We start from the raw sequence: 27873 nt of genomic DNA, 5'->3' as shown, positions 1-27873 counted from the left end.
CATACTTTTACTTCTTCCAGTACGTGATTGTTATGCAGCAGCGTTGGTCATATGCGGATGATATGCACAGTTGCGTATATTCTGGCACAATTTCGTTGCTTTGCATATCGCGCTGTCGTTGGGGAAAATGACTGACGGATGCACCATGCCTTGATTGATTATGCATATGCCACCAGCGATGGGTGGTAAAAGCCTCCTGGGTCGTGGCAGGCATTCAGCGACTTTCAGGAACTTCGGCACACAATGCTCTGTGTTTGGAAATTGATGTTCGACATTCATCCACATGCCTCATAGTGTCACTCAGTAGCTGAATTTCTGTTTTACTTGCTGATGGCTCGCCGCATTTTGTATTCTAGAGCGGAACTGCACCGTTATTCACATCGATTTCCATGGTGGAGCCCGGCGGACACATATCAGTCAGGGATGGCGGCCATTTCGCGCGATTGGTTTCATGGCTCGACTGGGCTCACTGAACGACCGGCAAAGTGTCACGCGCTCAGGGCGATAACATTGATGGCGGCAGTGGCCGATTCAACCCATGCATTTCCTTGATCGGAATGCGTGTGAATGAGCACTCACCAATGTCGGGTAATGATGGTGGACATTCCGCTGCCAAAATAAATTCAGTGCCATTTACTTTTGATGACCGATCAAAGCGCACAATTAGCTGCCAAAATAAATTAAGATATATGTGCTTTTGATGACGGAGCACATGGGTACTCACTGGGTAGGCTCTCAGTTTCCTCTTTTACGACGTTGTGGCGTCGTCGGTTAAAATGACGAAGAGTACCGTATAAGAGTATTCCACACTGCGGCTATTTTCGACCTCAGTCAAAGCACTTGTGTCAGCGGCCGCCAGCTGAGATGGATGATAACGCTCGCTGCTTTAGCGGCAGTGTGAGGCTGAGAGCGCGGCTGGTATAGCTCTCGCCGCGGTCTGCGGGCCGCTCGACAGAGCGCTGGCTCCGCTATCAGACGATTTTATCGCCACTGCACTGATGCCAAAGTGCGGCGATGTGTCAGCCACCCGCGATTGGTTAGCGAAGTGGAGGAGTTAATGAGCTCGGTCAGTATAGCCAATGCGTGTCGACGGTAACGGCGACGGGCTTTCAGCAGTCTTGAGGTTGAAAGAGAGGGGGCGGGGTTTAGTCTGGAGTCACACCAGGGCCGCTCTGAATGACACAGCCATTGGCCGCTGCACAAAGCGCCGGTCGCAGGACTGATACGGACAGGTCACGATATCAGTTTGGTGCCCAGCGCCGTGTCATGAATGGCTGGCTGGTGACGCGAGTGGCACTGACGCCCAATACTGCCTGGGCCTTTACAGGCACCTCTATAGCGCAGCTGATTGGTATGGTATGGACAAGTGGTAGAGGGTCTAGCTCATAATGGATGGGAGCTCTGAAGTACATTTTTGCACTTGTTACTTATATGACGCTTCTTTCATCACCACACCAAATTGGAAAATAAATGAATAAACTGCCCATACCTACATAGCGGCCATGTTCCTCGACAATAGTGTGTGTCCTTCTACACTCCTGTGTGTGCTTCCCACGTCCCCGTGGCTCGCTGAGGACATTCTCTGTATCAGCGCGCCGCGCCTGTGGCATGCGTGACGCGTCTGCGGCCCGCGCGGCGCCCATGAAGAGCGCCGTTTCTCGGCAGGCGACGACGGCCTGTCGACGGCTGTGCTTGGTATGCATTGGCGGCGGCCGGCCATGTCCATTGGCCGTGATTAGGAGCCGGCCGTAATTCGGCGGCCGGTCGCCGCGCGGCGCTCCCCGGGCGCGGCCGCAGACTGCAGAGCTGGTCACCGCCCGGGCGGCGAGCCGAGCAGAATCTCTTCCGGGACGGGACACTAGGCATAGAGATTGGTGCTCAAATATGTGTCTGGCTACCTGGAATCGCCAGCTGAAGTGAAACCTAATACAGCTTGGAGCAAGAGAACAGCTCCTAGATGAACCTACGAGAGAAAGACACTCGTAGATATATAGGATTGTATGCTAGTGATGGACAGTCTTTGCTCTAGCCGTCATTTGTTTTTCAATGAAGTCCAACCAAATCCATAGCCCTGACCGCGCTTCTGCCTAATCAAGCGTGGCGTGCTTTTGCAAAACATAATGGTCTGACGCCTGTGATAAGTGTGTACCCATCAACCCCGATTTGTGTGTGTATTCTAGACTGGACCGGTCCAGAAGCTGTGTGCTAAAATCCTAACATTTCACAAAAGGAATGGTGATGTAAAATGCAAAGTTCTCTTTGTCTGTCAAAGCGATCAATGTCAGCTAAAAGTTCGGACTGAATGCGAATGACAGCTGTTATAATGACATGAAATGTTCACAGAAATAACCCACACTAAACTCTTTTTCGGGAAATTGATAACTACAAGCAAAATCAAGGAAGTGCTATCATGGGGAGCGCCCCAGCGCCCGCGCCGCATCCCACGCCGTTCTGATCGCGTTGTTTTCTGTTCGCCAGATGAGGCGGACACGGATCAGGAGACGGACCGTCTGCTGGGTCAGCAGCGCACCGTCACCGGCGACAGCGCCGACCTGGACAAGGTGAGTAGCCTCTACCCGGGTCAGCAGCGCACCGTCACCGGCGACAGCGCCGACCTAGACAAGGTGAGTAGCCTCTACCCGGTCCACAGGGTCAGCAGCGCACCGTCACCGGCGACAGCGCCGACCTAGACAAGGTGAGTAGCCTCTACCCGGTCCACAGGGTCAGCAGCGCACCGTCACCGGCGACAGCGCCGACCTGGACCAAGGTGAGTAGCTTCTACCAGGGTTCAGTCACCGGCGACAGCGCCGACCTAGACAGGGTGAGTAGCCTCTGCGCGGGCCAGCAGCGCACCGTCACCGGCGACAGCGCCGACCTGGACAAGGTGAGTAGTCTCTCCCAAGGCCAGGGCCAGCAGAATATCGTCAGCGCGGAAGTGGACAAGGTGAATAGCCTCTACCTGGGCCGTGATAAACGGCGGCGGACGTTTACCGCTCACCGAACTGATGTGGCAGCAGGCTCACCTCGTATGTGCCTGTACCGGCGGGCTCATTCTTCATTCGTGTGCTGTTCCCGTGCTGTTGTTTAAAGTCAGACGTCCAGTACCCGATGTTTGGGTCTGTCTCCACAGTAATGTGTCCACTGCCCATGGCCATGATGGTGCCTGATTTCGCTTCCCTGAATCGATTTCGGTCATGTCGCTTCCACGAAACGTACTGACAGTCGAACTATTGATAAATCAACAGGTTCACTTGATTGTGTTTAGGCTCCTGTTTCATCAGTGATCAGTAATGTGATTCCGATTCCAGTGAAAATGGAACCCGTTTCCGAATTAATCAAATCCTTTGGCGTTGGTTTCAAGTCAGTCGGTGTCTGTATTGTGTTGTGCGTTGTCCATGTGCCTTGTGCAGGTCGCTGGCAGGGTTTGTAGTCCTGGCTGTAGCGTGATATCATTCAGTATCATGTCCATCGACAACAACTGGACGGTTCGAGTTTCGACACACCCCTCTCGGTCGTTGTTTGGCTTTGCTGGTGTCTGGACAGCCTTTTGCCAGACGCCGACTTCTGTGCCTCGGTGGGGCTGTTGCCGCTGAAAAATGCCCCTGGAAATAATAACATTCCTCAACTGACGGCCGAGCAAATTCGGACCGTAGTCGTATGTCCTTTATACGACATTCGCCGCTGGTCCGTGACAAGTTAGGGCCGTCATCCAGGCTGCACGGGGGTCATTTCTGGGCGGAATCGTAATGTTTCCAGCGAAAACATGCCACTTCAACCAACTATTGGTGATATGGAGACAAACCGCAGGACTGAACACAAGCCTCATACAGTGACGGGCTCATTTCCGATCTCAAATAGGGTGTTATGTTCGTTTTTGTTATACGCAAAAATCACGTAAAAATGACCCGTTATAGATCAATATATCATTGCTTTCGATCGACTGCAATATTGTCCCTTATCTTCATTTTTATGCATTTTTTATGTTCTTACCGACTGTTGCACGTAGATTATTTACTTTGACAATATTTGATCTCAGTCTGTTTTCGTCTTCGGTATTGTCCTCAGTCCGCTTTGTCCCGCGCTTTCCATTTCGGCCTCCAAATACACATGCGGCTCTCTTCATCTCCAGTTCTTTTCAAGTTTGGTAATTTGGCTGTTTTGGAGGAGCGTTCGGCACGCATCCGTCGTCGCTGTGGCCGCCTCATTTGTCGGCGGGGAGGCGCGGCCGAGAGGCTGCACACTCGGACGGCAGACAAATGTGCGATAAAGCTGACGGACGGCCGCGGATCGGTGGTGCAGAAATGTCAGCCGGCCGGCGGGCGATCTCCCCGGCCCGGAGAGGCGTATGGATCACCTGAGCCCGCGGCCTAGCGGCGAGAGGACGGCTATTCGCGCGGCTCACACACGGCTGACGCAAATCGGAAACGGATTTTTCGGTCAAATTGGCTGCGTTTTTCTTGCGGACGTATAATATCAGAAGGAGCTATATCGTGAATGATTTTATGATAACACGGCTTATTTTTACATTGGTTTCTATAGTACTTACCACTTTCCTGGAATAGAAGCTGTCACTCTTTGGTTATTTTATTTTTCGTTCAGCGAAAACATCCTGTAGCTGTCGTACCTTATTACCCATGAGCAAGCATGTCTGCCTTGTCAGCGCCGATGCATTTGGTCTGTCCTATTTTTTCACTTTGATTTTTTTTTCTAGTTTTTTTTTTTTCAAACTATATTATATTTTGTTTGTTATGAATCAGGTGCGAACAATTTTTTCATTCTATATTGCTTTGTTTCTTTTTATGTAACTTAACTAAACAATGCTGAAAATATTCTCTCTTAACCAATGCATTTCGGTATACCCGGTGGCCTTTATTTTCACCCCGGCACAGCTGAAGTCCCTGCCGTCTCCAGACGGAGCACGTCCAAAGCCGGGGCTCCGGTCGGGGTTAGCCGACGATCCCTGCCAGCTCGGCGGCCGACCTCCCGCGCCGTGGCCGACTGTTTTGCCGCCGGCGTAACGACCTGTAGCGCGGCGATTGGCCGTTCCCCTGAGACCGGCGCTGGCGCGTCGTCCCCAGGGCGCAGAGACGCGCCCCTTGACCCGCTCGCCAGCGGGAAAAGCGCGGAATAGGGCATCGCAGCCGCCTGATTGCGAGCTGTTGACCGCGTAGCCTGATGTGATTGGGATCGTCAGTGGCGTGCTGCATTGATGCACTTCGTTTTTTTTTTAAGCGGATTGTGATATGCACCCGAAAAAGGTAACTGTAAGTGATCGGTTGATGCATGTCGCTCTCCAATCGACGCTTATCTGTAAATGATATCGGACAATGGAAATCCACTTTTTGGAAAGCGTGGGTCACACACTACACACTAGACAGACTCAGGGGCTTAGTGCCTCGGACTCGGAGTGTAATCTCGGACTCGGAGTGTAATCGCCACGCCGATTGTGGATTGCTCTTGATCGTCAATACATACATACATGCATACATAGGCAGCAGCTGATGAGAGTAGGCTGGTCTTTTCTGTAGCGCTGACTGATGGAATCGTCTCCAGTTTTCCTGTCTCCAGTTCCCTCCGACACTCTATGGTCCTCATGATCGAGCCTCTGTGTACCGCTCGTTGCAGGCCGGCGGTGGCGGCGGCGGCTGTCGGCCGGACGGTCCTGACAGGTACATCGACCCGCTATGCCGTGTGTTTGTGTTCGGGCGGGGCCGGTGGCGGTATGGATCGACAACAGGTGGTGGGCTGCGGGCGACGGGCGACGGTCGGTGTCGGGGGTCAGCCCCGGCCGACGGGCGCCGACCACCCGCGGGGGTCTGTCCCAGCGCCCGGTCCCGGGCCATGGTCGGAGTCGGGGGCGTACCTCGGCGACGGGCGGTGATGGGGTCAGCCTCGGCGACGGGCGGTGATGGGGTCAGCCTCGACGACGGGCGGTGATGGGGGCATACCTCGGCGACGGGCGTCTGACGGCGGTGGTCGGTGTCACACGTCTCCTTGGGCACTGTCTGCTTCTGCGGGGCCTCGGCGCCGGCCGGGGGGCTTTTCACGGGTTTTGGTTTCCTGTTCCTGCCAGCACCGGTATCACCGCTTGTGTCCATGTCAGGTGATGGAATACTGTTGTCTATATTTCTTTCACTGACTGTGGGGCTAAACTGCTGCACTGTGCTCAACCTTTGTGTTAATTACCTTTTTAATTCATCAGCAGAGCATCGTCAAAATCTTTACGAATGCAATGATTAGTATTTTGACGTTATTTTTTATCTGTTTTGTTCGTACTTCTGCCTTATCTTTCTGTTTTCATTGTCCGTTACAAGCAACCTTTTTTGGCTTGACCTTGTTTCAGTAATCCGCCAATCTCACTAAGTCGGCAGGTAGCAGCATCTATCGACTAGAAAAAAGCTGTGTCGCTATCTGCCAATTACCAACGGTTACATAAAAACTAGCTGCCTGTTCTTAGTGCCTTGTTATCACAGTTCTGAGCGGACTGCTTAGTGCTTATCCTGGTATATCACCAGCACTAATTCCTGCTCCAAGTTGTGGGATGTGTCACAAATCGACCATGCACCGTATCTATTTCTTTCCAGCTTTATTAGCGTTGCTCAATGTTCCGTTTATTTTCAGCTGCTTGACCTCGCGTCATAGCTTTGTCGCCTAGCGTGTATGGGACGGAAGTTCCCGGCTATTATGGCTACCTAGCCCCGCGTCGTGTTGTGTCTGCCTCTCTCTAGCCCTATGAAGGTCACACAAGGCTCCGACCGGTTGTGACGGCTCCGCCTCACGGCGTAGATTTGTCTCTCCACCGCTGTGACAGTGACTCCACAAAGTCTCCACCATTTGTGGCGGCGTAGTTCTGTCTCTCCACCGCTGTGACGGTGGCGCCAGGTGTCGGTCCGCCCGGCGCCCGTCTGACAGCAGGTGGGGGTGCTCCCATCGGCACTGATCAGTCATATCGCTCAGTGCGCGCCTGGCCGCCCGCCGCCTCAGTCGCCCGAAACGTCAGGCAGTCGAAGGGCAGACATCGGACTGCTCGTAGTGTCGGGTAGTGTTGGTAGTGCAGTGGTGACTATTCCAGTGCACTTCTTCCGCGGTGCGATTGTTTCGAACTAACTTGCATTGTGTTTCGTGCTTTCGCATTGGCAATGTCGATGATTTGATCAGACCCGAGTTTTTGTCGACAATTATCGGAAGTGAGCAGGGTGACCTTCAGTGGTGTGGCCTCGGACCTAAAGCGTGTCCACTGCGACTGAGCGTTTCTTGAAGTGAGCCACCGTTGGTCATAATCAGAAGTTTGATCAACAAAACGCTGTCCTGATTCGAATGGTGGAGTAAATACTGGGTATCCGCCCCACGATCCGTGGTTAGAACGCTTGTGTGTCTCTCTGCGAACCCACACCTCCGGCGGTGGACGCGCGACTGAGCCTCATCCGCCGACCGCTGACACCCGCGGCTGCTCTCCGGCTCTCCGGTGGGGAGACTGCCGGCAGCATGGGTCTGCTCCCAGTACCGCCCTCGGTGAGTTTGACCAGTTCCGCTGTCTCGCACAACTCTGCAGCGCCGCCTGCACTCGCAGATTACCGGCCTGGTGTGCCGCAGTTCTGCCCAGCTGTTGGTTCTCTCCGGGGGCGGCGTGGAACCGGACACCCACGGCCCAGTGTGTGCTCTCGGACCGTTCCGCGCCGGCTCGGCCCCCGGTTTATGGAGCTCCCAGCGGCGCCGTGTCTCGCCGGCGCTTTGTGTGCTCTCGCCCGAGTCGGCGATTCTCTCGGACGAGTAAAGTTGGGAGAGTTTGTGGCTGTCCATGTCGGGTGAAATGGGCCGAGAGCGCTGCGCGCCGCCTGGGAGGCGGCTGGGATCGGTCATCCTGGTGATAGCAGCGGTGCCCGAATGGGGCCCGGCCAGGGAACGGTCCGGTCACACGGAGGAGAGGGAGGGAGACACCCTTTGTTGCGCAATGCCTGCTTTTGTTGCAAGATTTTATAACGCTTTTTCCTGAGCTGTATGTTCATTTTGTCAATCACTCGACATCAATGAATAATTGCATTCACTTAAAGTTATTTATTGCGATATGTAGATTATATGCTTTATGTGTTCAGCTGAGTGAGTCTAAAACATCCCTAAAAATTTTGGATTTATTTGGCTGCGCAAATGGCCCCAGGCCACCATTTGATATCAAACACTGTGCGCTATGGCAGACTTGTTCTGTAAAACTCAGAGCTGCGTGCGTTTCGGTCGGTTTTCACGGCGTGGGCGGCCGGGATCAATCATTTCCTCCGCGGCCGCCCGGCTGCCGCCCGTCAGCTCTGCCCCCGGCCGCCCGTCACTGTTGACGGCTGTCAACTGATTGAGCAGCGCACGCGGCGCCCGCGGCTCTCCGAACTGCTTCAATAATGCGGCCGTTGCCCGCGGCTGCCGTCATATAGAGGGCCCGGCTAATCGATCCGCCTTATAATTGACTCGGGCTTGATGCGGGCCTGGATTGCGTCACGTTTCCGGGAGAGGCGTGTACCGCGTGCTGCCCGGACCCAGTTACCTTGTTTCTCTGCTGTGCTATGATCCGCTGCCGGCTCCGTGGAATGAGCACCTTTGTGCGGGCTTCTGGGTGGAGCGCACGGTGTGGCATTTACCGCCTCTGCCAGCCTGGAGACCGAGCCGAGCCGGGCCGGGTCGGAGCGTGAGCGGGCATGTGCCGGCCGGCGCGGCGGTAGGGTCGGCGGCGGCGGCGTGCCCGGCTGCCGTGTCACCTGTGCTGGGGAGGGGGTCGGTCCCCATCGATCGACAGGCGGCTGCCATTGCCGCCGCCCGCCTGCCACGGCCTGCCACCGGCCGTCACAAGCGGAGCTGGGCCGCAGCAATCAACTGACGGCGATGTTTTAGCTCCGGGTGATCTCTCCTAACGTTGCCAGGCGACACCAGGCGGTGAATGCCCCGGAGAAGTGGGGAGGTTGTGACGTCTGGGTGCCGAGAGGTGGGGACAGGGCGGGGTGAGCCGTCTGGTGTGTCGCGTGTCGACCGGGAGCTGGTGCTGCCGCGGATATTGGTCACGTGGTTACACTGATATCGGTCACGAGCGTCGAACAGTCACGTGCTGTTTTCCTTATTCAGGGCGGCGCTGATTCGCAGAACTCCACGTCAGTTGCATTGTACTCAATTTCATTGAATATTATGCATTTTTACTTTTCAAGCTAAGCGACACTCGTCTCATATGCTATTGTTATGCGCAGATTTTTCGTTATTCCTGTTACCTTTTGCCGTTTTCCATGTCCCATGTGTTGGTGCGCGCGCGGTACACCAACTTGTTCGTTGGTCTTCGAGCAATGTTGAGCTCTGTTTCATGGTATCCCAATGGGATCGATGCCAGTGTGCATTTAGAGACGCTTCTTTTGGTGCTTTGGTTGACCCCGGTGATGGTCCTGACTGCTGCTGCTGGTGGTGGTGTTGGTGTTGGTGTTGGTGGTGGTGGTGGTGGTGGTGGTATTGCTTGTGGTGCCGCTAGGTTACTGATGGTGTCAGTTGCGTTACAAGTTTGTGTTGGTCCCGCTGACCCTAGCCGTAACCGTGACCTATGGGTATAACGTACCCCTGGGCCCTGCAGAACTGGCGGAAGCCGCGCCCTCGAATACCCAAGTCTCACACGACCGGTGACCTGGTGCCCACCTCGCCGGGAGCGGCGGACGGACGCCTGAAGGTGACGGTCGCACTGTTCCTTTCTCCGCACTATCCCCGCATCCGTGCAGCATGAACCGTGTCCGGATGTTTTTAGCTCTCTTTCACTGCCTTTTTATGCATCTAAACTTCACAGGCCGCCAGTTTAGCAGTTGTGTGTTTTATTTCATTCACAGTGTGACTTGGATATGATGCATGCAGTGTGACAGTGCGTAGGTGGCCGCATGTCACTTCCCGGTTAGTTGATCGCTGCACTAGCTACCTATATATGCAATGACTTGATTTGTTTTAACGTGCACCACACTGTCACGCATGCGGGTTTTGTTCTCCGTAGTTGTCATCCATGCACCGCTGTGACGAGGTTTTGTTCCGTTGGCTCGTCTATTCGGTGTATCTCGGGACGGCAGTGCCTTGTCTGTGTGGGAACCGTTAGTCTTGTCGGTGCACTCAGCCTGCGGCATTTATCATGCAAGATATGGTGTGTAAAAACCAGGAACCGTCGTACCCAGCCCGTGATGAATAGTTTGTCGGGCTGCCTTTCGTGGCTTGGCTTAGAAACTGACCCTGCTGACTTAGTGGAGAACATCGCGACTTGGAACTTTTTACGACTAACTTCGTAATATTATAACACTGTCATATCGTAGATTACTTTGGAGGCGTATGGGATGCTTGTTATAGGCCGTTGGTAGTTGACTCAAAATGTGCGATGCACTGTGCTTAGCTGGAATTTTGATCAGGCAGTAGGTAGACGCCCGATTATGTTTTTTTAGTGGTTAGTATGTGCCGTCATTATTCGCACGTGTGTCTTGCTTACATCTGCACAGTGCACAAGCGTGTTGTCATTGCCTATCGTTCCACGGTAGATCACGTGTGATGCACACGTGTTGTCACTTTTTTACAGGAGCGCGGCACATGCTTACTGTTAGCTTTTTGCTTTTATGTTCACAGGTCTGCCAAATCAGAATTCTTTCGAACGAACTTAAATGTCAGTAACTGAATTCAATCAGCAAACTCAATTGTGGTTGTTTTCCATGCATATTGCATATTGCATAAGGTACCAAGCCTTTGATCTGAGGGATGTCTGGTCGCTGTTGTTCGAATGCCCATTTTTTGTTTTCTTACAACACTTTTTCCTTCTTTCAGGAGCGCGATGCCGTGAGAAAGAAGGGAAAATCGAAGGAAGGTACGTTTCGAGAATAGTTATCAATGTGTTGGCGTTGGTCAGTGGTGTCGGTAAAATCTTTAAATAGCTTTTGGGTACTGGTGCTACATTCTATTTTTGCCCAACCTTCTTAACCCTGCTTGCTGACGCTTGGGGTTCTTGCCTGCTGAAGTGCTGAGTGCTGGTCATACTATTTTTCACCTTGGATTAACATTGTCTTCTATACCAAAGTTGCGGTCATTCATTCTCCACTGCTCCCCGCTGTTGTGACTAACGGCCTCCCTGGTTTGACTGTCCGGGCTGTGTGTGTTCCGGTGACCGTTCCCCGCCGCGGGCCGGGCTGGCTGCTGACGGTCGGTGGCGGCACTCCCGGGGCTGTGTTCCTCCGACACCATGGGCCGGGGATCAATACCCCGCCGGGACCGGGCCGGGACCGGGCCGGCAGCCCTCCGTCACCGCCCGGTGGTCTGCGTCAACACCTGCTGACCGCCCCCTCCGTGTGTCTGTGTGTGTTTTATCTCCCGCTGCCGTGCGCCGTGCGCCGCCGTGCTCGTAACGCTGCGGTAAGTGCGCCGGCCACGACCCTGTTGTGGTCGCACGCAGAGCCGCGGATACAGAGGGATCAGAGAGGGGTGGCCGCAGAGCCGCGGATACCGGGGGATCAGGCGGCGGGTAATGAAATGGGCGCTGTGTGCCGTCTGCAGCGCTGTAGGAGAGGTCGCGTCATATGCAGTAATACAGAGCGGACGGGCCTGTAACTGGGAGATGACCGGCGAATGGGCTGAGTCCTGATGAAATGTGTGGTAGGGTGGTATTTAAACTCGGGTCACAACCGCTGTCATCTGTTAACAGCCTTGTCTTGCTATTCGGTAGTAGGTTTAATACCATAACGTGTGTGTTTGTCAGCCCTCGGCCCCTGCTCCCTCACCCACTAACCGCGTCTCTCTCCCCCTCCACGCGTAGTGTACATCCACGAACCGGCAGTGCTGATCGAGGGCGTGCTGTTCCGCGCGCGCTACCTGGGCTCCACGCAGCTGGTCTGCGAGGGTCAGCCCACCAAGGCCACCCGGATGCTGCAGGCCGAGGAGGCCGTCTCCCGGATCAAGGTGAGCCCGCCGCCGACACCGGCCGCTGGTCACGCGCTGGTGGTCGCTGAGGACCCGGCTGCTGGCCTCTAGCTGCTGGCCGCCGCTCACCGCCGGCTGAAGGCTCTAGTCGCTACTGCTGGTCGCCGAACGCTATAGTGGCTGACCGCTTCAGCGCGCCGGGATGACTTTGGCCGGGCCCCGGTGCTTTCGCGCACGCCGCTGCTTTTGGGAGAGCTGAGGCTTACCCGCGCCGGGCTGGACTCTGAACCCCGCCAGGGCTCAGGCCGGGGTTATTGTCACAGAGCGCAGAATAGAGAAACAGAATAGGCTGGGCATTGACCAAACGGTGGCCTGCTGGCTACCGATAGCTGAAATCCGGGAACTGTTTAGCTCAGCATTGTCGGCTGGATCCGATCAACACGGCTGTATGACGGGCACTCACGGGCACTGCTGTCACGCTATACTCACTCGGGGCTCGGCCTGTCGTTTAGGGTAGAGGGAAGGGGAAGGGGGCGCCGAGCGAGCTCAAGATGGCCACCGCCGCCGTCTGCGGAGCCTCCTGTCGTGCGGCGGTCGGAGACGCTCGGGGCCGTCCCCGGGCGGCAGGCGGTGACGGACGGCGCCCGGCGCTGCCGCCGTTCGACCGCCGTTACGCCGTCGTCGCGTCGCCATCGTACCGCGGCGCCGCGGCCGGCACGACGTCGTTGTGGCCGTTGGCCCGCCGTCGCCAGTCGGAATGGCAGCTTTACCGAGCGGACGGGCGACTTTTGACGAGTGGAGGGGTCGGCGGCGCGTTTGTAACGGCCGTTTGCGGCGCTCGGCGGCCCGCTGATGGCCGGGCTCTCGGCGACCTGCCGCGGGGATCGGAGGTCATGGGGAGTGGATGGCCTGGAGAGCGGAAAGTTGAGGAGCTTTTGGATGGAAATGGGGATGAGCTAATGCAAGATGCCATTCTGATGCATATGCTGCTGTGACTAGAATCCTATGAAGATAATTAGGTTAGGCTCTTCATCTTTATGTATAGAAGCTTCCACTAATGTTGATCACGATTCGACTCTTACATTACATTTGTAGCGTTCCTTTGGAGCCATTTCTGAATTGGCTGGGTAATCTGATGCTAGTTAAGTCCTTTGTTACGTCGCAGTACATCACCGCTCTCAGTCACGGCCCGATCGGTGCGTCACGCCGACCGGTCGGTCGTAACGTCACCCGTGTTTGTGTGGGCCAGAGCAGCTGTGGGGGCTCTAATGAGTCACCGCCTGTCACCTCTCCCCGCGCGCCGTCCGTCCGTCGGGGCCGGGCCCCCCCCGCAGTCGCTCCTCAGACCTCTGAAAGCCCTCCCAGGCGGGGCAGGACGGCCCGGAATAGCGGCCCGTCCCGTCCCGGATATGTCACAAAATGCTGCAAACATGAGGCCGATCTGGGCCTTTATATAAGGCCGGGTCGATCAACTATTTATGGTTGGCTGACGGGCCCAGATCGTCAGATGAGAAAGTCTGCCGATGGCGACGACCGTTTTGATGATCGCTGGGCCATTACTTATGCTGTCAGCGTGAGCGATTGCCTGGGCTTCTCCTCGCCACGCTAATTCACTAACGGCCCCAGTAGTTGTTCTGCGTAGTTCAAAGTCATTTCCGGTGGTTGCAGACTAATATGTTTTCTTAATGTTGAAATTGCAAAGTTTTCTGTCAGGCGGATGCACAATTTTCTTCGCTTGCTGGCTTTAATTATTTATATATCAAAATAGCCGTAGTTCTTTCGAGATGACCACCGCCGTACCTTTCAATTCCGTTCATCTGATGAAATCCTTGTGGCAGAAACTAATGGATCGACTTGACTAGTCTACGAAACACTTTGTCTAGTCATCTGCGGATGAGCACGGGTCAACTGGACCGTCCTCTGTCGCCTGCCGCTAGTATCTCCAATGTTACAGTCTATTAGACGGGCTGGGACACATCTGACGTCACTGGAGACCTCTGACGTCAGACCGCCGCCCCTTAGCGAACAATTATTTACTTCAGTACGTGCTTAATTCGGCGAGGATTTGACGCGAGATGGCGCGCCTCCATCACTCGAGAGACAGGCGGAGTGGACGTTTTGCCATCACAGAGGTGATCCCGGTTGAATGGCGTGGCTCGGAGTGGCTGGGGCGCCGCGGCGGTCGGTGGTGTGTGAAGAGGACCCGCCCGAGTTGACAGAATGTCGCCTCAGAGCCTGCGCAAACGATGGACTGGACGGGACTGAAGGGCAGCTGCACCCAAGCCCTGTGTGGCTTCGATGTGGCTTTGGATGTTTCGTACCTGACCGGCATAGCTTTGTCTTTCCTCATTAATTTGAGTATGAGAAAGTTTCCGAGCTTAACGAAATTATCATTTACAGCTGCACAACATATAATATGCAGACGATAATATTGCTCGTCGACTGATCTTATTGACGTTAAAATGTGCGAAGCCTGCTGAACTGAAGTAGTTTTAAATAGTAGCATATTCCTTGTTTTAAACAAGGACTTAGGTTCTCAAGGCTCTGGATGGGGCATAGCGCTGATCGGTATGCGCGGAAACATTTTAACTGTCGCTGAAAGCCAGCCGCGGTTGAATGGTGGCCGTTTGTCGGCCAGTTTTAGAGCTGAGCTGCGTAGTTCTGTGTGAGTTCTGAGCACTCGAGCACATGTGGGCACAGCGGGCCATCAGACACGTCATCGGCACATGTTGGGGACTGGCTAGAGAGCAGCTGGGGCGGGTCAAGGGCCGCAGCGGGCCCTCCAGCCCGCCGCTGGGGTGGGGTGCGTCGGCTCGGCACCGGTTCGCGCTGGCTCGGCTGGTTGGCTGTGCTGTGCTCAGTTGCGTGCCTGCTTCGTTGGCCGGCCGCTGTCCGCACCTCCTCTCTCCCCTGTCCCCCTGCCCTGCCGCCCGCTGTGTCAGCGCCTGCGCTCTTTGGTTAGCTCACGTGCCGCGGCCACCGGACCGGTCTGCATGGTTGTTTTTCTGCACCGCTCGGCCGTCAGGATCTCACGGTAGCCGGCCGAGGCCGCGCCGCCCACAACTCATGACGCCTTAGCTGTTGTTTTATCGTTTGCTTGCAGTGCCGTGCGCCCAACAGTGTATAAGCACCGGGAATCGCACGTGTGTTTTATTTGGTTATAATGTAACTATGAAATGACTTGAGATTATGTACAAATGCGTCATGTTTTAATGTGTTAGTGTTCAATTTATCGTGAAGATGCTGATGGTAGTTCCCATGATCAAAATTCAAACAGGCATTGATCAAAATTTTGCCGTAACTTATACATGTTGCATAAACCAACAAGTTTAAACTTGTGAAGCAGAACTAAAGTAACACAAATGTTTTGCCACTAAGAATTTGTTTTTAACCTTCAGACCAAGTCACGAACTCAGCCAACAATTCAGCCTTAATCTGAACTATGAGCTGAGCCGTGAACTGAGCCGTGAGCTGACCACTGAGACGCGACGGTCGGTGTATCCGGCAGGGGGCGGACGCCGAGACACAGTCCCTGCCCTCCCTGTCGCCCTCGCCCTCGTCACCCTACTGTCGGCTTCCGTCGGCCGCCCGCTCCTGCGACCTGGTCCCCGCCCCCGCCCCCGCCCCCGCCCCCGCCCCCGCCCCCGTTCTCGTCCCCGCCCTGAGCTCACCTGCCGCCGCCACTGCGCTAGCTTCGTCTCCGATCGCTCCAGCTTCTCCTCATGTCGCTCCAGCTTCTCCCGCTATCGCTCCGGCTTCCTCTCCCTCCGCCCTGGCTGCCTCCCCCACCTTCCCGTCCAGTCCGATCTCTCCGGTGACGCCTCCCTCTCCGGCGCCGGAGCTCGGCTGGCGGCCCTACCGACCGACCCGCGACTCCCCGTCCCCTCCCCCGCCTCCTCCGCCGCCGCGCCGTCCCCCGGCCAACGGCGCCGTGGCCACGGGCTCCTGCGGGGGCACGTCTCCTCCGAGCCGCCCGCCGTCCTCTGGCGCCGCCATGGCACCGTCCGCCAGCCCGCGGCTGTCGGTGCGGGCGGCCGGCGGCGCCGTGTCGCCGCTGTACCAGGAGATCGGCCCCGGCCCCGGCCCCGGCGGCTCGCCCCCGTCCGCCTCCCCCGGCACCCTGTTCCACCTCCGCTACTTGGGCGCTATGGAGCTGGACGAACGGCCCGGCGAGCGACGCCGGCGCCGCCCCAAGAAGGACATGGTGCAACAGGCTATCGCCAAAATCCGGGTAAGGCAGGCCGCCGCTGGTGTCCAGGAGGGTCTGATAGGAAAAGAGGGAGACGAATGGATGAGTGGGACAGGCTGGTTATATTTTTATAAATGCAAGTTGGTTGTAAGTGGCAGGACTTGGTGATAATGTCGCTAGACTCTTGTAGCGCCGATACTGAGTTCAGAACCGAGTCCGTCACGGCGAGCGGTCGGCTGGGGCGACGTGATGAAATAACAAAGAGTTCAATGATGACACTCTTGAGCCCCGAGTGGCATCGATGGCTCGGGCTGCTCACAATAGTTTTCCACTAGTGCAGAGCTCAGCAGGCGACGGATGGAACAGTTTCAAAGTACTGTCAATTGTGGATGTCGGTCGGAGCCGAAAAGCACCTGCCGCTGCGGGCCGGACCGGACCGGACAGGCCGCCGCCGACTCCCGTTCGGCCGCTGTCGCCACGACCCACGTCGACGTGCAGTAACGGGAGACGGTCGGTACAGCCCGCTGAGGCCTGAGCGGACTCCCCGCTGCCGCCGGCCCACACTGGGCCGGGGGTCCGGAAAAGTGCTAGAAATTATTTGTGATTGAGTTGTTGATCTCAGTGACAAGCAAACATGCTAAAAACGAAGTGGGGCTGCTTAACCCTCGCCGGACCTATTGTCGGACCCCCCACCCCCTCGGCCGGCCGAGGGGGGAGGGTTGGTACGACCACTTTTTGCCGTTTCGCCCCTAATGGAGCTAGACCCTCGCGGAAAAAAACAAGCGTGTGCGCCGTTTCAAGGCGGAACGATTGATACCCGATTTTAAGGTCCCAGGTCAACCGGTAACCTCTGAGGTGAAGTCAAAAAGCCCAAGGCAGGGTTTGGTTTTTGGCAAATAATTTCGCAAAAAATGGCCGCAGAGCAGCGATTTTGGCACCATCGTGTTCGCCTGGCTTAGGCGCGTCGAATGGTATACTTTTTGTTCGGGTGAGGTCAACTTAAGGTATTGACTAGAGTTGCAAAGTTTTCCCAATGGGCTGCTACCGGCACCGCCCCGCCCCACAAACATTTTCTGGGATACCGGCATGCTACCACGCCCCAAGCAAAAAAAACCGCCAAATTACCGGCATACTAAAAAACCTGCATTCTTGATTCTGGCTTACCCCTACATGAGATGCCACATTTTGGCAATTTCAGTAACCGCCCCACCCAACAGCCACCCATTGTCCAACTTATTACAATTCAATAGCCTCTTAGTGTCCAAAGTTTGAATCATATGCTGATAATTTTTTGTGCAAAATCAAAAATACCGGCATGCTACCGGCAAGACATGCCAGATACCACGAAAAAACCTGCGGTAGTGAAAAATTACCGGCATGCCGGTAGTGCGGTAGGGAAATTTTGCAACTCTAGTATTGACCTCGAGTCAAGGTCAGTTCAGAGCCCATCAGGCCACGAACTTAATCGAAGGAGGTCGTATCGCATATCATTCGATTCGGGAGGTCTTCCCGAGTCCATTGGTGGCTTTCCCGAGTCGCTGGCTCAATTTGATCATGAGTTATTGACGAGAAACTCCTATGACCGGTGTGACGTCATAAATGACGTCACGGAAGGTCAAAAATGCAAAAGTAAAGCATCGGATCTTGCAAGGAGTGCACGAAATCACGATTCCGTGTGCTTTAGATAGTTTGAAATCATTCCATGCGCAAAAACAACAGTTTCCTTATTTCCCCATTCACTTTTAATGGTGAGGTCACGTGACCTCGAAAAGTAGCAGGCATTAGCAAAAATTGCGAGTAGGGCATGACAGAAAGATGATTGGTGGTTTGTATGGCATGGCCATTTTTAGCGGCTCGAAATAACATATCTCAAAAAGTCTAACTAAAGAGCAAGTTGTTGTTAATTATCACTCTTGTGCTTAGGGGTTAATAATGACTGATTTTTTTTAGTTTGGCCCAGAAATGTTGACAGCATTGTGTGCGTTGATCAATTCTGAGCTCAGGGACATATATTTTATTTAGATTATAAGCGTTTGTTTTTCACAACTTCCAGCGTTTTAAAGAGCGTCGGGCCTTCAGTAGAGCGGCGAGGTGACAATTGCCCCTACATCATGTGGTTTACTGGCGCATATCTCGAAAAGTAGCAGGGAAAAGCAGCAAAGCACCTATATGGAACAAAAGATGAGTAATCAGAGGCTAGTATAAAATGTTCATTTTTAGCCGCTCGAAATAACGTTTTTATAAAAGTCTAATCAAAAAATTGGATATGATTTTAAATTACGTCTTGCAGCTGCTTGCAAACAGCTAGCTTATCTTGCAGAAAAGCAATGCAATATGTCAGAATGATGTTGGCACAGTGAACAACAGTGCCCTGAACTAGTCTGACAGGAAATTTCGTTCAAAACGACGATTGGTCAACTAATAAATTACCACTTAAGTTCATCATTAAAATCGGTAAATGTGGTGCCCTATAGAGAGTCTAAATTGTCTTGTGTTTGGTGACAACTGACGACCTCAATTTTGACCTTAGGGCAAAACTAGCATCGGAATCGTATTCTTCGATCAATTTGGGATTAAATGATACCTATTTTGTTCATATTGCGGACAGTCAGTTTGGGGGAATTTCTAGCGCTTTTTCAGGCTGCCGGCCTACAGTGCGGCCCCCGTTCGGCCGCTGTCGCTACTACCCACGTCAATGTGCATTGCGCTGTAACGGGAGCCGGTCGGTCGCTAATGGCGGTGATCGGCCGCCGCGCCGCACTGTGTGCTCACCGCGGCAAAACACGATCAAACTACTGGGAAACCGACGAGGTACATATTTGGCTTTCGGTAAATATCTTTATGATGATTGCAGATCGTTATGATCATCATCATCATTATCGTTATTGGACCGGGACATCAATTGTTTGATTCGTAGGCTCATGATGGTGATATGATAACTGGTGTTATGGTGCATTTTTGGCTACTTACTATCCGTTAGAGCGATGTACCAGATCGATCCGCTTTTGAATCGGTGGCTCGTTTGCTAGCAATGCTAGCATGAAAGGGCTTTAAAAATAGAACAGTGAAATGCTCCGCTAAAAATGATGGTCTTGAGTGTGATAGTCTTCGTCATTTCATCTGATGAAGGGCTCATCATTCTTCATCATGTTTTATTATAATGCGATCGTTTGTGACGCGTCCCTCGCTGCGATGATCTACTGTCATCCCCGGCTCGAGTTTTGGGTACACGAAATGAGCACTCGATCTAACCACTGTAATCAGCGCTGATAAATTAGGCGATTTCCGGTTATTGCATTATCGTTACGAGCATCACAACGAACGTCGCCGAAAATTGGATTTATCAGAGCTTCAATCAAACCACAATCTATATGAATATATCCAATGGAAATGATGACGGAAGATATGGAAGATTTAGGGTAATCTGCGTGTGACATTATCCTGGTGATCATTTCACGGTCAATTTGTATGTAAATTGAGATCGAATCGCTGCGGACATGTGGCACTTTCTTCCTGTGGATGTAGTTAACTCCTACTGTTGCCTGGAGTGGCCTACATTTCACCAGGCACAGTTTTAGCTCTGCTGCTGTGACATCCTTTTTGCTCCAGTGTTTGCTGCTTTCTCTCCGTGCGGTGTGTATTTCTAGGCTCTGCTGTGTGTCTGACCAGTTCCTGTGCACTGTATAGTTGTTCAGGGTAGATGTATTGTGTCTTTACGCTGCTGCCGTCTCTGTCGTACTTACTGTGTTACTCCGTTACCAAGCCACTGCGTCTTTGAAAGCGGCTCTTCTTCCGCTGCCCTTGCCCATCTCTAATGTCACCGTACCGGCTAATGTCACCATACCAGCTCTAATGTCACCTCCACCCGTCTCCCCTGGCATTCGGTACAGGCTCTGGTGAGTTGGTGTCAGCTGCCGCGACCCTCAGCGAGCTCGACCGCCGCGTCGCACGGTCTAGAAGCGTTTTAATGCCTTTTGCACGGTTCTGCACAATGTAGCTCTGCTCATTCTGGGATGATTTTCTTTGTGTTCCCCATTCCGTCTGATTCGTGTTGTATGATTATTATCTCGCTATTCTGTTCACTGTTGCTGACCTTGATTTGATCACGAGAATGCGCATACATGGTGGTTTGAAGCAGCACTGAGACCATCGTCTCTTTTAAGCACATTATTTTCTCGGTTTTAAATATATTTGATTTTTCTTAGATTTAATATCCAATTATTTCACTTCGAATGCGGACCATATTCTCAATAACACTGCTCTCCTTAAATGTATTAATAGCTGCATCAAACACAATATGCTATTGCTGTTCTTCTGGTTTTGTCGCTCATATTTTTTACATATTCAATCCGAGTGTTTGGTACACGCTACGAAATACCGATCATTACGGTCCGCTGGTAATCGCACGCTCTCACTGTTCATGCGTGATCTGCAACTGCGCCGTACTGCTCCCAACTCTGATGGCGGGGACCGCTCGCAGTCCTAGCAGGGGTAGCAGGGGTAGGGGTAGCTACTACTACTACTACTACTACTACTCCATCGCTTGCCACGACTTCCTACCCTTCCAGTAGGCGAGTCCTCTGGGCCCAGGACTGACTCGCCGCCGGTCATTGTTCCCAGGTGCCTGACGGAGAGACCCAGCCGAGCACGGACGTCGACCTCTTCATCTCAACCGAGAAGATCATGGTGCTCAACACCGACCTCAAGGTCAGACTGCTCTCCATTCGTTCCGTTTCTATACTCAACAGAGGTTAAAGTTATATTCGCTACACGAAAATGTTTTCTGTCTGTAACTCTACCGTAGTGGGTCACGGCCAATCATCCAGCGCAGAATTGTATAAATGGCGAGCGTGAGCCAGGCCCATCAGCATGGCACGGTAATAATCAGCCAGTTACCGCTCATCTGGTGCCGACGCTTATATCTGGCACGGACGCTTATATCTAGCGCAGACGATCATCTGGTTTGGCGTCTGATCCGGACGCGCCGGCGGGGGAATAGGCGCGTTATGATCACCGCACTACGCCGTGGCCGTGGGGAGGTGGGGTACCGGGCAGAGTGGTCCATCGCGGCTCACTGGGACTACCATAGGACGCGAGGAGTGGGAGCGGTCCGGGATGGGTCATCGCCGGGCCAGGACCAGCGGAAACACAGGGACAGAGGTCGGACGGGTCACCACAGGCGCAGGGACTCGGGTCGGACGATTCGCTGCCCCCATAGAGTTACTTGACTGGTCATGAGATAGGCGAAGCCAATGGCGATGCATTTTCTCCCTTCACTTTGCGCTGTTCCGGCTTTGGTGCTTACCGTTAACACGAAATTGAACACTTCTCCAGTGGTCCTGACAACTCTTTCGGTCTCATGAATCTGTCAATAGACTCGATACATACAGTTCGACCGGTTGGCCGTAGAGTCTGATGAAAGAGTAAATCTCGATTGAAGGCGGAGCTTGGAGCGAACTTCCGCCGAAATTTAATCGCCGTCGTCGGAATGAGCCGAGAACCCTGAGACCTCATGACTTCATGGAAAGCCTTGTGTACGAGGGCGCGAATGAGTCTCGGCGGGTAATTTGTTCCGCAGCTGTCAGAGCCGGCCCCCGCCCTGTACCCGGTCAGGTATTGGCGCGGCCGGTCGCAGTCCCGGCTCATTTCCAGCCGGGCCGGGCTGCGGAGGCGTGATGAGCTCCCGGCGGGGGCGCGATGGCGACCTCCATGTCCGCCCGAGGCGCCGCCATGCTGCCGACCGGACATTGGCGCTGATTTACAGAGACAATGCCGCTAAATCACGGCGCGGCGCGGCCGCTGTCTGCGGCTCTGTCTCCGGCCCGGTGGGTCTGGAGGAGAGCCGACCCCGCCCGACCGCCGAGACTGTCCGCCGGCCCTGTTAGGCTGAAAGATGGATGGGGCAATTAGGGCAATAAAAAGTGCCCGAAGGAGGTGTCACTGGATGAAACCGGGATGAACTTCATCAATGAAATATATAAACTAGATGCCGGCAGCGCTCGTGCGTTGCCTTGGGCCAGAATTGGAGGAATGGAACTGAGTATGGACCAGTATGGACTGCAAAACCAACTGAAACATCCATGAAATGCTTGAAAGCACGTGAGATTCATGTGGAGATCTACCTACAGTAAGATATGAATTAACTGCACGTGCATAGTTCATGTCCTAGGCACCACAGTGCAGGCATTTCCATAACATCCTGTAGCGTGTGTCTAGTTCTATCAGTGTACCGACTTTTGTGTCGCTAGCTCGACGTTTCCCGGGATCAAAGGATCCATCGTCAAAACCGTTAACAGCCCCCCGCACGCGCAGCTTGCACCCCTCGGATATTATCTCGCCGGAATGTCATGACTCAATGCATTCTTCTTATGACCTGCAAGTTTTGAACCAGTTAGAGCTACCGTTTACCCTGCAGGCGTGGCAACGTACGAAGGGGTGCAATAGGCTTGCACGTGCATAGCTCATGCACCACAAAGTTTAGCTCAACCAAATGTGCACTGTTTTGGAGGCCTTGCCTGGGACTACCAATGAACCGATTTTGAGGTTGATAGATCAATATTTCTTTGAGCCAGAGGACCTCACGTCAAAACGGTTTTCCGCCCCCAGCACGTGCAGCCTGCACCCCTCGCAGACGGTGACCCCCCTGGAAACTGGTTCCAGGTGTTACCGATGTGTCCCGCCAGTATGGCTTTGCCCGTGACCTCGGGTTGACCTGTAGCCTTGACAAAAAATTTCGTGTCACCGAAACTTTGAAGCGGAATAGCATGTGCCACGAAACACCGAGCGAACCGAGGCCAGCACCAAAAGTTTACCTCGCCGGAGACGAATCAAACGGTCCCACTTTCGTCCCGATCGGTCCACCCATTTTGACTCCAGGTCCAAAAAAGCTTGGACAAACTCACTCACATACTCACATACTCACTCACTGACAAACAGGTTCAGCCGAACTTTTTTTCAGCGACCCGGTGGGTCTGGAGGAGAAAATATATAAATTAATTCTTCCCTCGTATCCACAGAATGCAAGTTTTTTCTTCTTCTTCCACTCGCAAGTCGCAGTTATGGCCTAGTGAAGCTTATTTTTCCACGATAACTGCCGTTCATGCAGTTGGGATTGTTTTGTTTGTTTTGTTAAATGTTATCAGTTTTTTATTGAACGATTATGCTTGCGCCGTAAGAATTGGATAGTTTCTTCTGCAGTCCATGGGCGGCGGTAGCTGTAACGCCTGATACCTAAGTATACTGCACCGCAAGGCTCGGATAGTTTCTTGCTTAGTCCATAGATGGCGTTAGTTGTAACGCCTAACGCCTGGCGTGTATGCTGTGCCGCAAGGCGTGAATAGTTTCTACCGCAGCTCATAGATGGCGGTAGTTGTTACGCCTGACAGGTATGCTGTGCCGCAAGGTTTGGATAGTGTCTATATAACGGTTCATAGATGGCGGTACCTGCAAGGCCTGATATAGGTATATGCTGCGCCGCAAGGCGTGGATAGTTTCTGTAATGGTCCCGAGACCCGAGTCCATATATGGCGGTAGTTGTAACGCATGGCGTGTACAGGGTGTCTCAAAAGTTCGTTCACAGGTACCAGCCATGCTTTTATTTCAATAATTCTGAATCAACAAGAAATTAACAGTCGAAATTTTGCATGGGCATTGGTGACAACCTTCCTCAAGCAGTCTCATTGTTTTCAAGTGCATTCGACCCTTCATGAGCTCACAAAAAGGGTTCACCTCTGACCATGGGTCAGGCACGAAAATGTAGGTTGCAAAGTCGGGTATGTTGTGAAACTCTCTGTTTCAGGAGTAATGGGAATGGTTAAGTCGGAAATGACACATGGCTAAGTGTCGGCGAGGATGAGTGCAACATGATGATCATCTCATAAAAACGGTGGCTAAAATTTTTGAAGGACGAAACCATGCGAGACTAACGGCGTTTTGAACGACCCTCGCACGACAGCAGACTCGTGTTCCGGAAAGCAGCTGAAAATGCGGTCATAACTATTGAAAACTGGCAAGAAGGTCACAGACAGAGGTTACCCATTTTCAAAAAGTGCAGGTCATCGTAAAATAAAGGCAAATTATAATTTAAAATTGTTTATAATATCTATAACGCTAATTTTTGGAGACAATAACACAAAAATCGTCAATGCCAAGGACACCTGACCCTCCAAAAGTGTCAGTTATTGTAAAATTTTATCTTACGAAGTTTCAAGAAGCAGATCTGCAGCGAATAATTTTCTTTTAAACACAAAATCCCGATAAAACCACACGATGGACAGGTTTGGGCCGTTTACAAAGCAGAACATCTCCCGAGGAAAACACTCCGCAACCGAGCGAAGGTCTTGGCATGGGGAATGACGAGCGCTTGGAATTTGCAAAATTTGCACAATGTGTCTGAGAAACAGACGTCCGACACATTCTGCTACCATATGATGCGAAAAATTTACTCCTGGTACTTCCCGTTTGTTCAGGACTGGGGTCGTTTTGAAAAGGAAAATGGCGCTTGGGATGTCGGCGCCAGTCATTCATGAAGGAGTTAGCGCCAGAAAATGCCTACAAAATACTCAAGAATGGTGTCGATGCAAGCTGTCGGCTTTCAGGGAAAATCAGATGTTGCCGGGGAGCTAGTCAAAACTAAATCCGACGCAGAAACTGCAGGGGATTCCCCTGCAAGAGCTTGAAAGCTGGTAACCTTTTATCAGCCTCCGGCAGCTGACGGAGCAACAAAAATCGGTATGGGCAAATATTTTTGGAGATACAGCAAAGGGGTTGGTTTCCAACCTTCTTAATCAGTTGTCAAAGCATGCATATTTGTCTAGTGTACACACAGACACCAAAACCTTATACTTTTGGCCAGTTCTTATATGCTTTATTGGCATGGGAAATGTGTGAACGAACTTTTGAGACACCCTGTATGCTGTGCCGCAAAGGTTGGGTAATTGCTACCGCTGTTCATAGATGGAGATAGCTGTAATTCCTCGTGTAGGCGTGCGTTCGACATCCGGATAATCAGGGATAATTTTCCGGGATCACCGGGATCACTCGGTGTTTTAAGCTGACACCGTGTACAACGGACATGACAACGAGTCAAATAGCCATGAGTGAAGCAAAATAAATCTAAAAATATGACCAATTACATCGGTGGTCTCTACAATACCAAATTATTGCCGGTGATCCCGGATAATTATCCCTCATTTTTCGGATGTCGAACGCACGCTAGCACCCTTTGAAGTTTGAACACAAGCTAAGCCACATCGTATGTGGATTTCGTACGTGTAAATTAATAAGTCTAATAATTGATATAATCTCCCCTGTGCAGGAGATAATGATGGACCACGCGCTGCGCACCATCTCGTATATCGCCGACATCGGCGACCTGGTGGTACTGATGGCCCGGCGCCGGGTCACTGCCGACATCACCAGCGAGCTGCACACCATGCCCAAGATGATCTGCCACGTCTTCGAGAGTGACGAGGTGAGACTGAACTCTGTGCGGGGCGAACTTTTACTTTATGTTTGCCGGGCAGGGCGGTCGGTTACTGGATTTTGCTTATTTGCGAGCCGGCTAGCTCACGTTTATTGCGATAGGCGTGCCACCTTAGTTGACACCCGTTCTCTTTTTCAGGCTCAGTTTATCGCGCAGTCCATCGGGCAGGCCTTTCAGGTGGCCTACATGGAGTTCCTCAAGGCCAACGGCATCGAGGACCACAGCTTCGTCAAGGAGATGGACTACCAGGAGGTGCTCAACTCGCAGGAGATCTTCGGCGAGGAGCTGAAAATGTTTGCCAAAAAGGAGCTGCAGAAAGAGGTGCGTCTCATCGGTTGTTTATCTAGCATTTGGCCGATAGTTGATACATTTTTAACGTAAAAAATGCTTTGAGCAACGCTACAAATACGGATGTGCAAAAATATAGCTAGTTTCTGAAGATGTAATCAATCTCTTTTCATACCGCACCGTACACATATAAGTAATGAATCGAGTTACTTGTTTCATTTTTGAAGCTGTGATGTCGTCCCTTCCCGTGCTCCTGCGTTAGCGACTGCCACCAGTGACTGTTTCCCCCGTCGGCCGCCAGGTGGTGGTGCCCAAACAGAAGGGCGAGATCCTGGGCGTGGTGATTGTGGAGTCCGGCTGGGGCTCGCTGGTACCCACCGTGGTGATTGCCAACCTGGCGCCGGCCGGCGCCGCCGCCCGCTGCGGCCAGCTCAACATCGGAGACCAGATCATCGCGCTCAACGGCATCAGCCTGGTGGGCCTGCCGCTGGCCAGCTGCCAGACCTACGTCAAGAACGCCCGCCAGGCCACCGTGGTGAAGCTGACGGTGGTGCCGTGTCCACCGGTGGTGGAGGTGCGCATCCGGCGGCCCGACACCAAGTACCAGCTGGGCTTCAGCGTGCAGAACGGCGTCATCTGCAGCCTGCTGCGCGGCGGCATCGCCGAGCGCGGCGGCGTGCGCGTCGGACACCGCATCATCGAGATCAACAGCCAGAGCGTGGTGGCCGTGCCGCACGAGCGTATCGTCAGCCTGCTGGCCACCTCGGTCGGAGAGGTGAGACGCTGAGGGGGGGGGGGCACACACACGACGGGGTGGGGCTGGGGGGCTGAGGGCCGGATAGTCATCATTTCAGGCCAACATGTTCTTTATCCGCACATGAATGGATTCACGAAAGCCGAATAAAACAGGTGTTTCTTGCATGTCGTGCTGCGCTGCCGGTCAGTTATAGGTACTGTTCAGCCGATGGCGTTTCCTGATCTGGCCCTCAATCCGTTTCAGATTCACATGAAGACGATGCCGACGTCGTTGTTTCGCCTGCTGACGGGCCAGGAGTCGCCCGTGTACATCTGATGCGGCCGGCCGGGCCCGTGCCGGGCACCTGATCCGCCGTTCCTACGCGCCTCTAGTCAGCCGCGCGGCCGCCGGGGGACCGGCCGGCCGGCGCCACATCTCTCTATATCACGGCCGGCGGCCGCCTGTGATACGTGACCGCGACAAGTGCCATACGCAGGGTCGGCCCGCTCCGACTCCGACTCCGACTCCGGCCCGACTCCGGGGCCGATTGTGGCCCAGTTGAGGCCGAGAGGCGCCGGCGCGTCCGACCGCCGCCGCCGCTGGTCGCCGGCGAGACGCCGCATTGTTTTCTCTGTTGGTTGGTGTGGGACCGTATCAGCGTATGTACGTTTGTGCATGTGTGTGCCCCTGTGCGTGTGAAGGTGTGTGCGTGTGTGCGTGGGCAGGCGTTGGTCAGGCTCGGAGAGGGCGCTGGCCAGGTGTTGTTTCCCGCCGAGTGGCGCGGTCGGCGCCGGCCGCCCGGGCTGCGGGGCGGACCGTTGGATACATTGGAAGTGATAAGTACAATGTGGCGTGGTCTGGTGCGTGTCCGAGTGCCGTCGGGCCGGCCGGCGGCGGCCGGCGGCTGTTGTGTGACGCTGTCATATCCAGGGAGCGGGGAGCTCCGCGAGCACGGGTCGCCGCGGCGCCGGCTCACACCGACCCCGCCGAATAGTGTGGAATAAACCCTATCGTTGGATACTCCAGGCGGTGTCTTTTTCTCTGCGCTCAATGCTGATATAAACGTTAGGGCTTAAACCAACGTCTGTGGAGACGCCTCGCGAACGTTCGCAGAAAAAAAGAACTGACTACGTAGCTCCTGCGGCGCACTCGATAGCCGTCGATACAAGATTACTTTGCTTGACAGGCATGGAGAAAATCGAGTTTGATGGCGGCGTGGCTTTGGCCCATAGGTGGGGGATTGTGCAAAACTGGGGTACCCGGGCGCAACAAATCCGCCGCCGC

At 53.6% G+C, this 27873-nt stretch overlaps 1 protein-coding gene across 3 annotated transcripts in view; it reads left to right on the top strand.

Annotated features, from left to right (window-relative positions):
* Positions 1–27609, top strand: part of LOC122372004 (protein lin-10-like) — a 28944-nt gene extending 1335 nt beyond the window's left edge. The window contains exons 2-10 of one of the 3 annotated variants that reach the window (XM_043348842.1): positions 2479–2561; positions 9593–9685; positions 10807–10846; positions 11789–11931; positions 20702–20788; positions 25398–25553; positions 25704–25886; positions 26155–26628; positions 26854–27609. In XM_043348842.1, the coding sequence (XP_043204777.1) occupies positions 2479–2561; positions 9593–9685; positions 10807–10846; positions 11789–11931; positions 20702–20788; positions 25398–25553; positions 25704–25886; positions 26155–26628; positions 26854–26925 (1331 nt within the window). In that variant the 3' untranslated portion in view covers positions 26926–27609. Of the gene's footprint in view, positions 1–2478; positions 2562–6960; positions 7513–9592; positions 9686–10806; positions 10847–11788; positions 11932–20701; positions 20789–25397; positions 25554–25703; positions 25887–26154; positions 26629–26853 lie in introns of those variants that run through there. The other 2 variants (XM_043348843.1, XM_043348844.1) reach the window with 2 other exon arrangements.
* Positions 27610–27873: the final 264 nt, after the last annotated feature.

Source organism: Amphibalanus amphitrite, unplaced genomic scaffold (genome assembly GCF_019059575.1).
Source record: "Amphibalanus amphitrite isolate SeventyFive unplaced genomic scaffold, NRLGWU_Aamphi_draft 001305F_arrow, whole genome shotgun sequence".
In the NCBI taxonomy this organism is placed as follows: domain Eukaryota; kingdom Metazoa; phylum Arthropoda; class Thecostraca; order Balanomorpha; family Balanidae; genus Amphibalanus; species Amphibalanus amphitrite.
The sequence above is the reverse complement of the archived record's forward strand: the minus strand, read 5'-3'. Positions and strand labels throughout refer to the sequence as shown.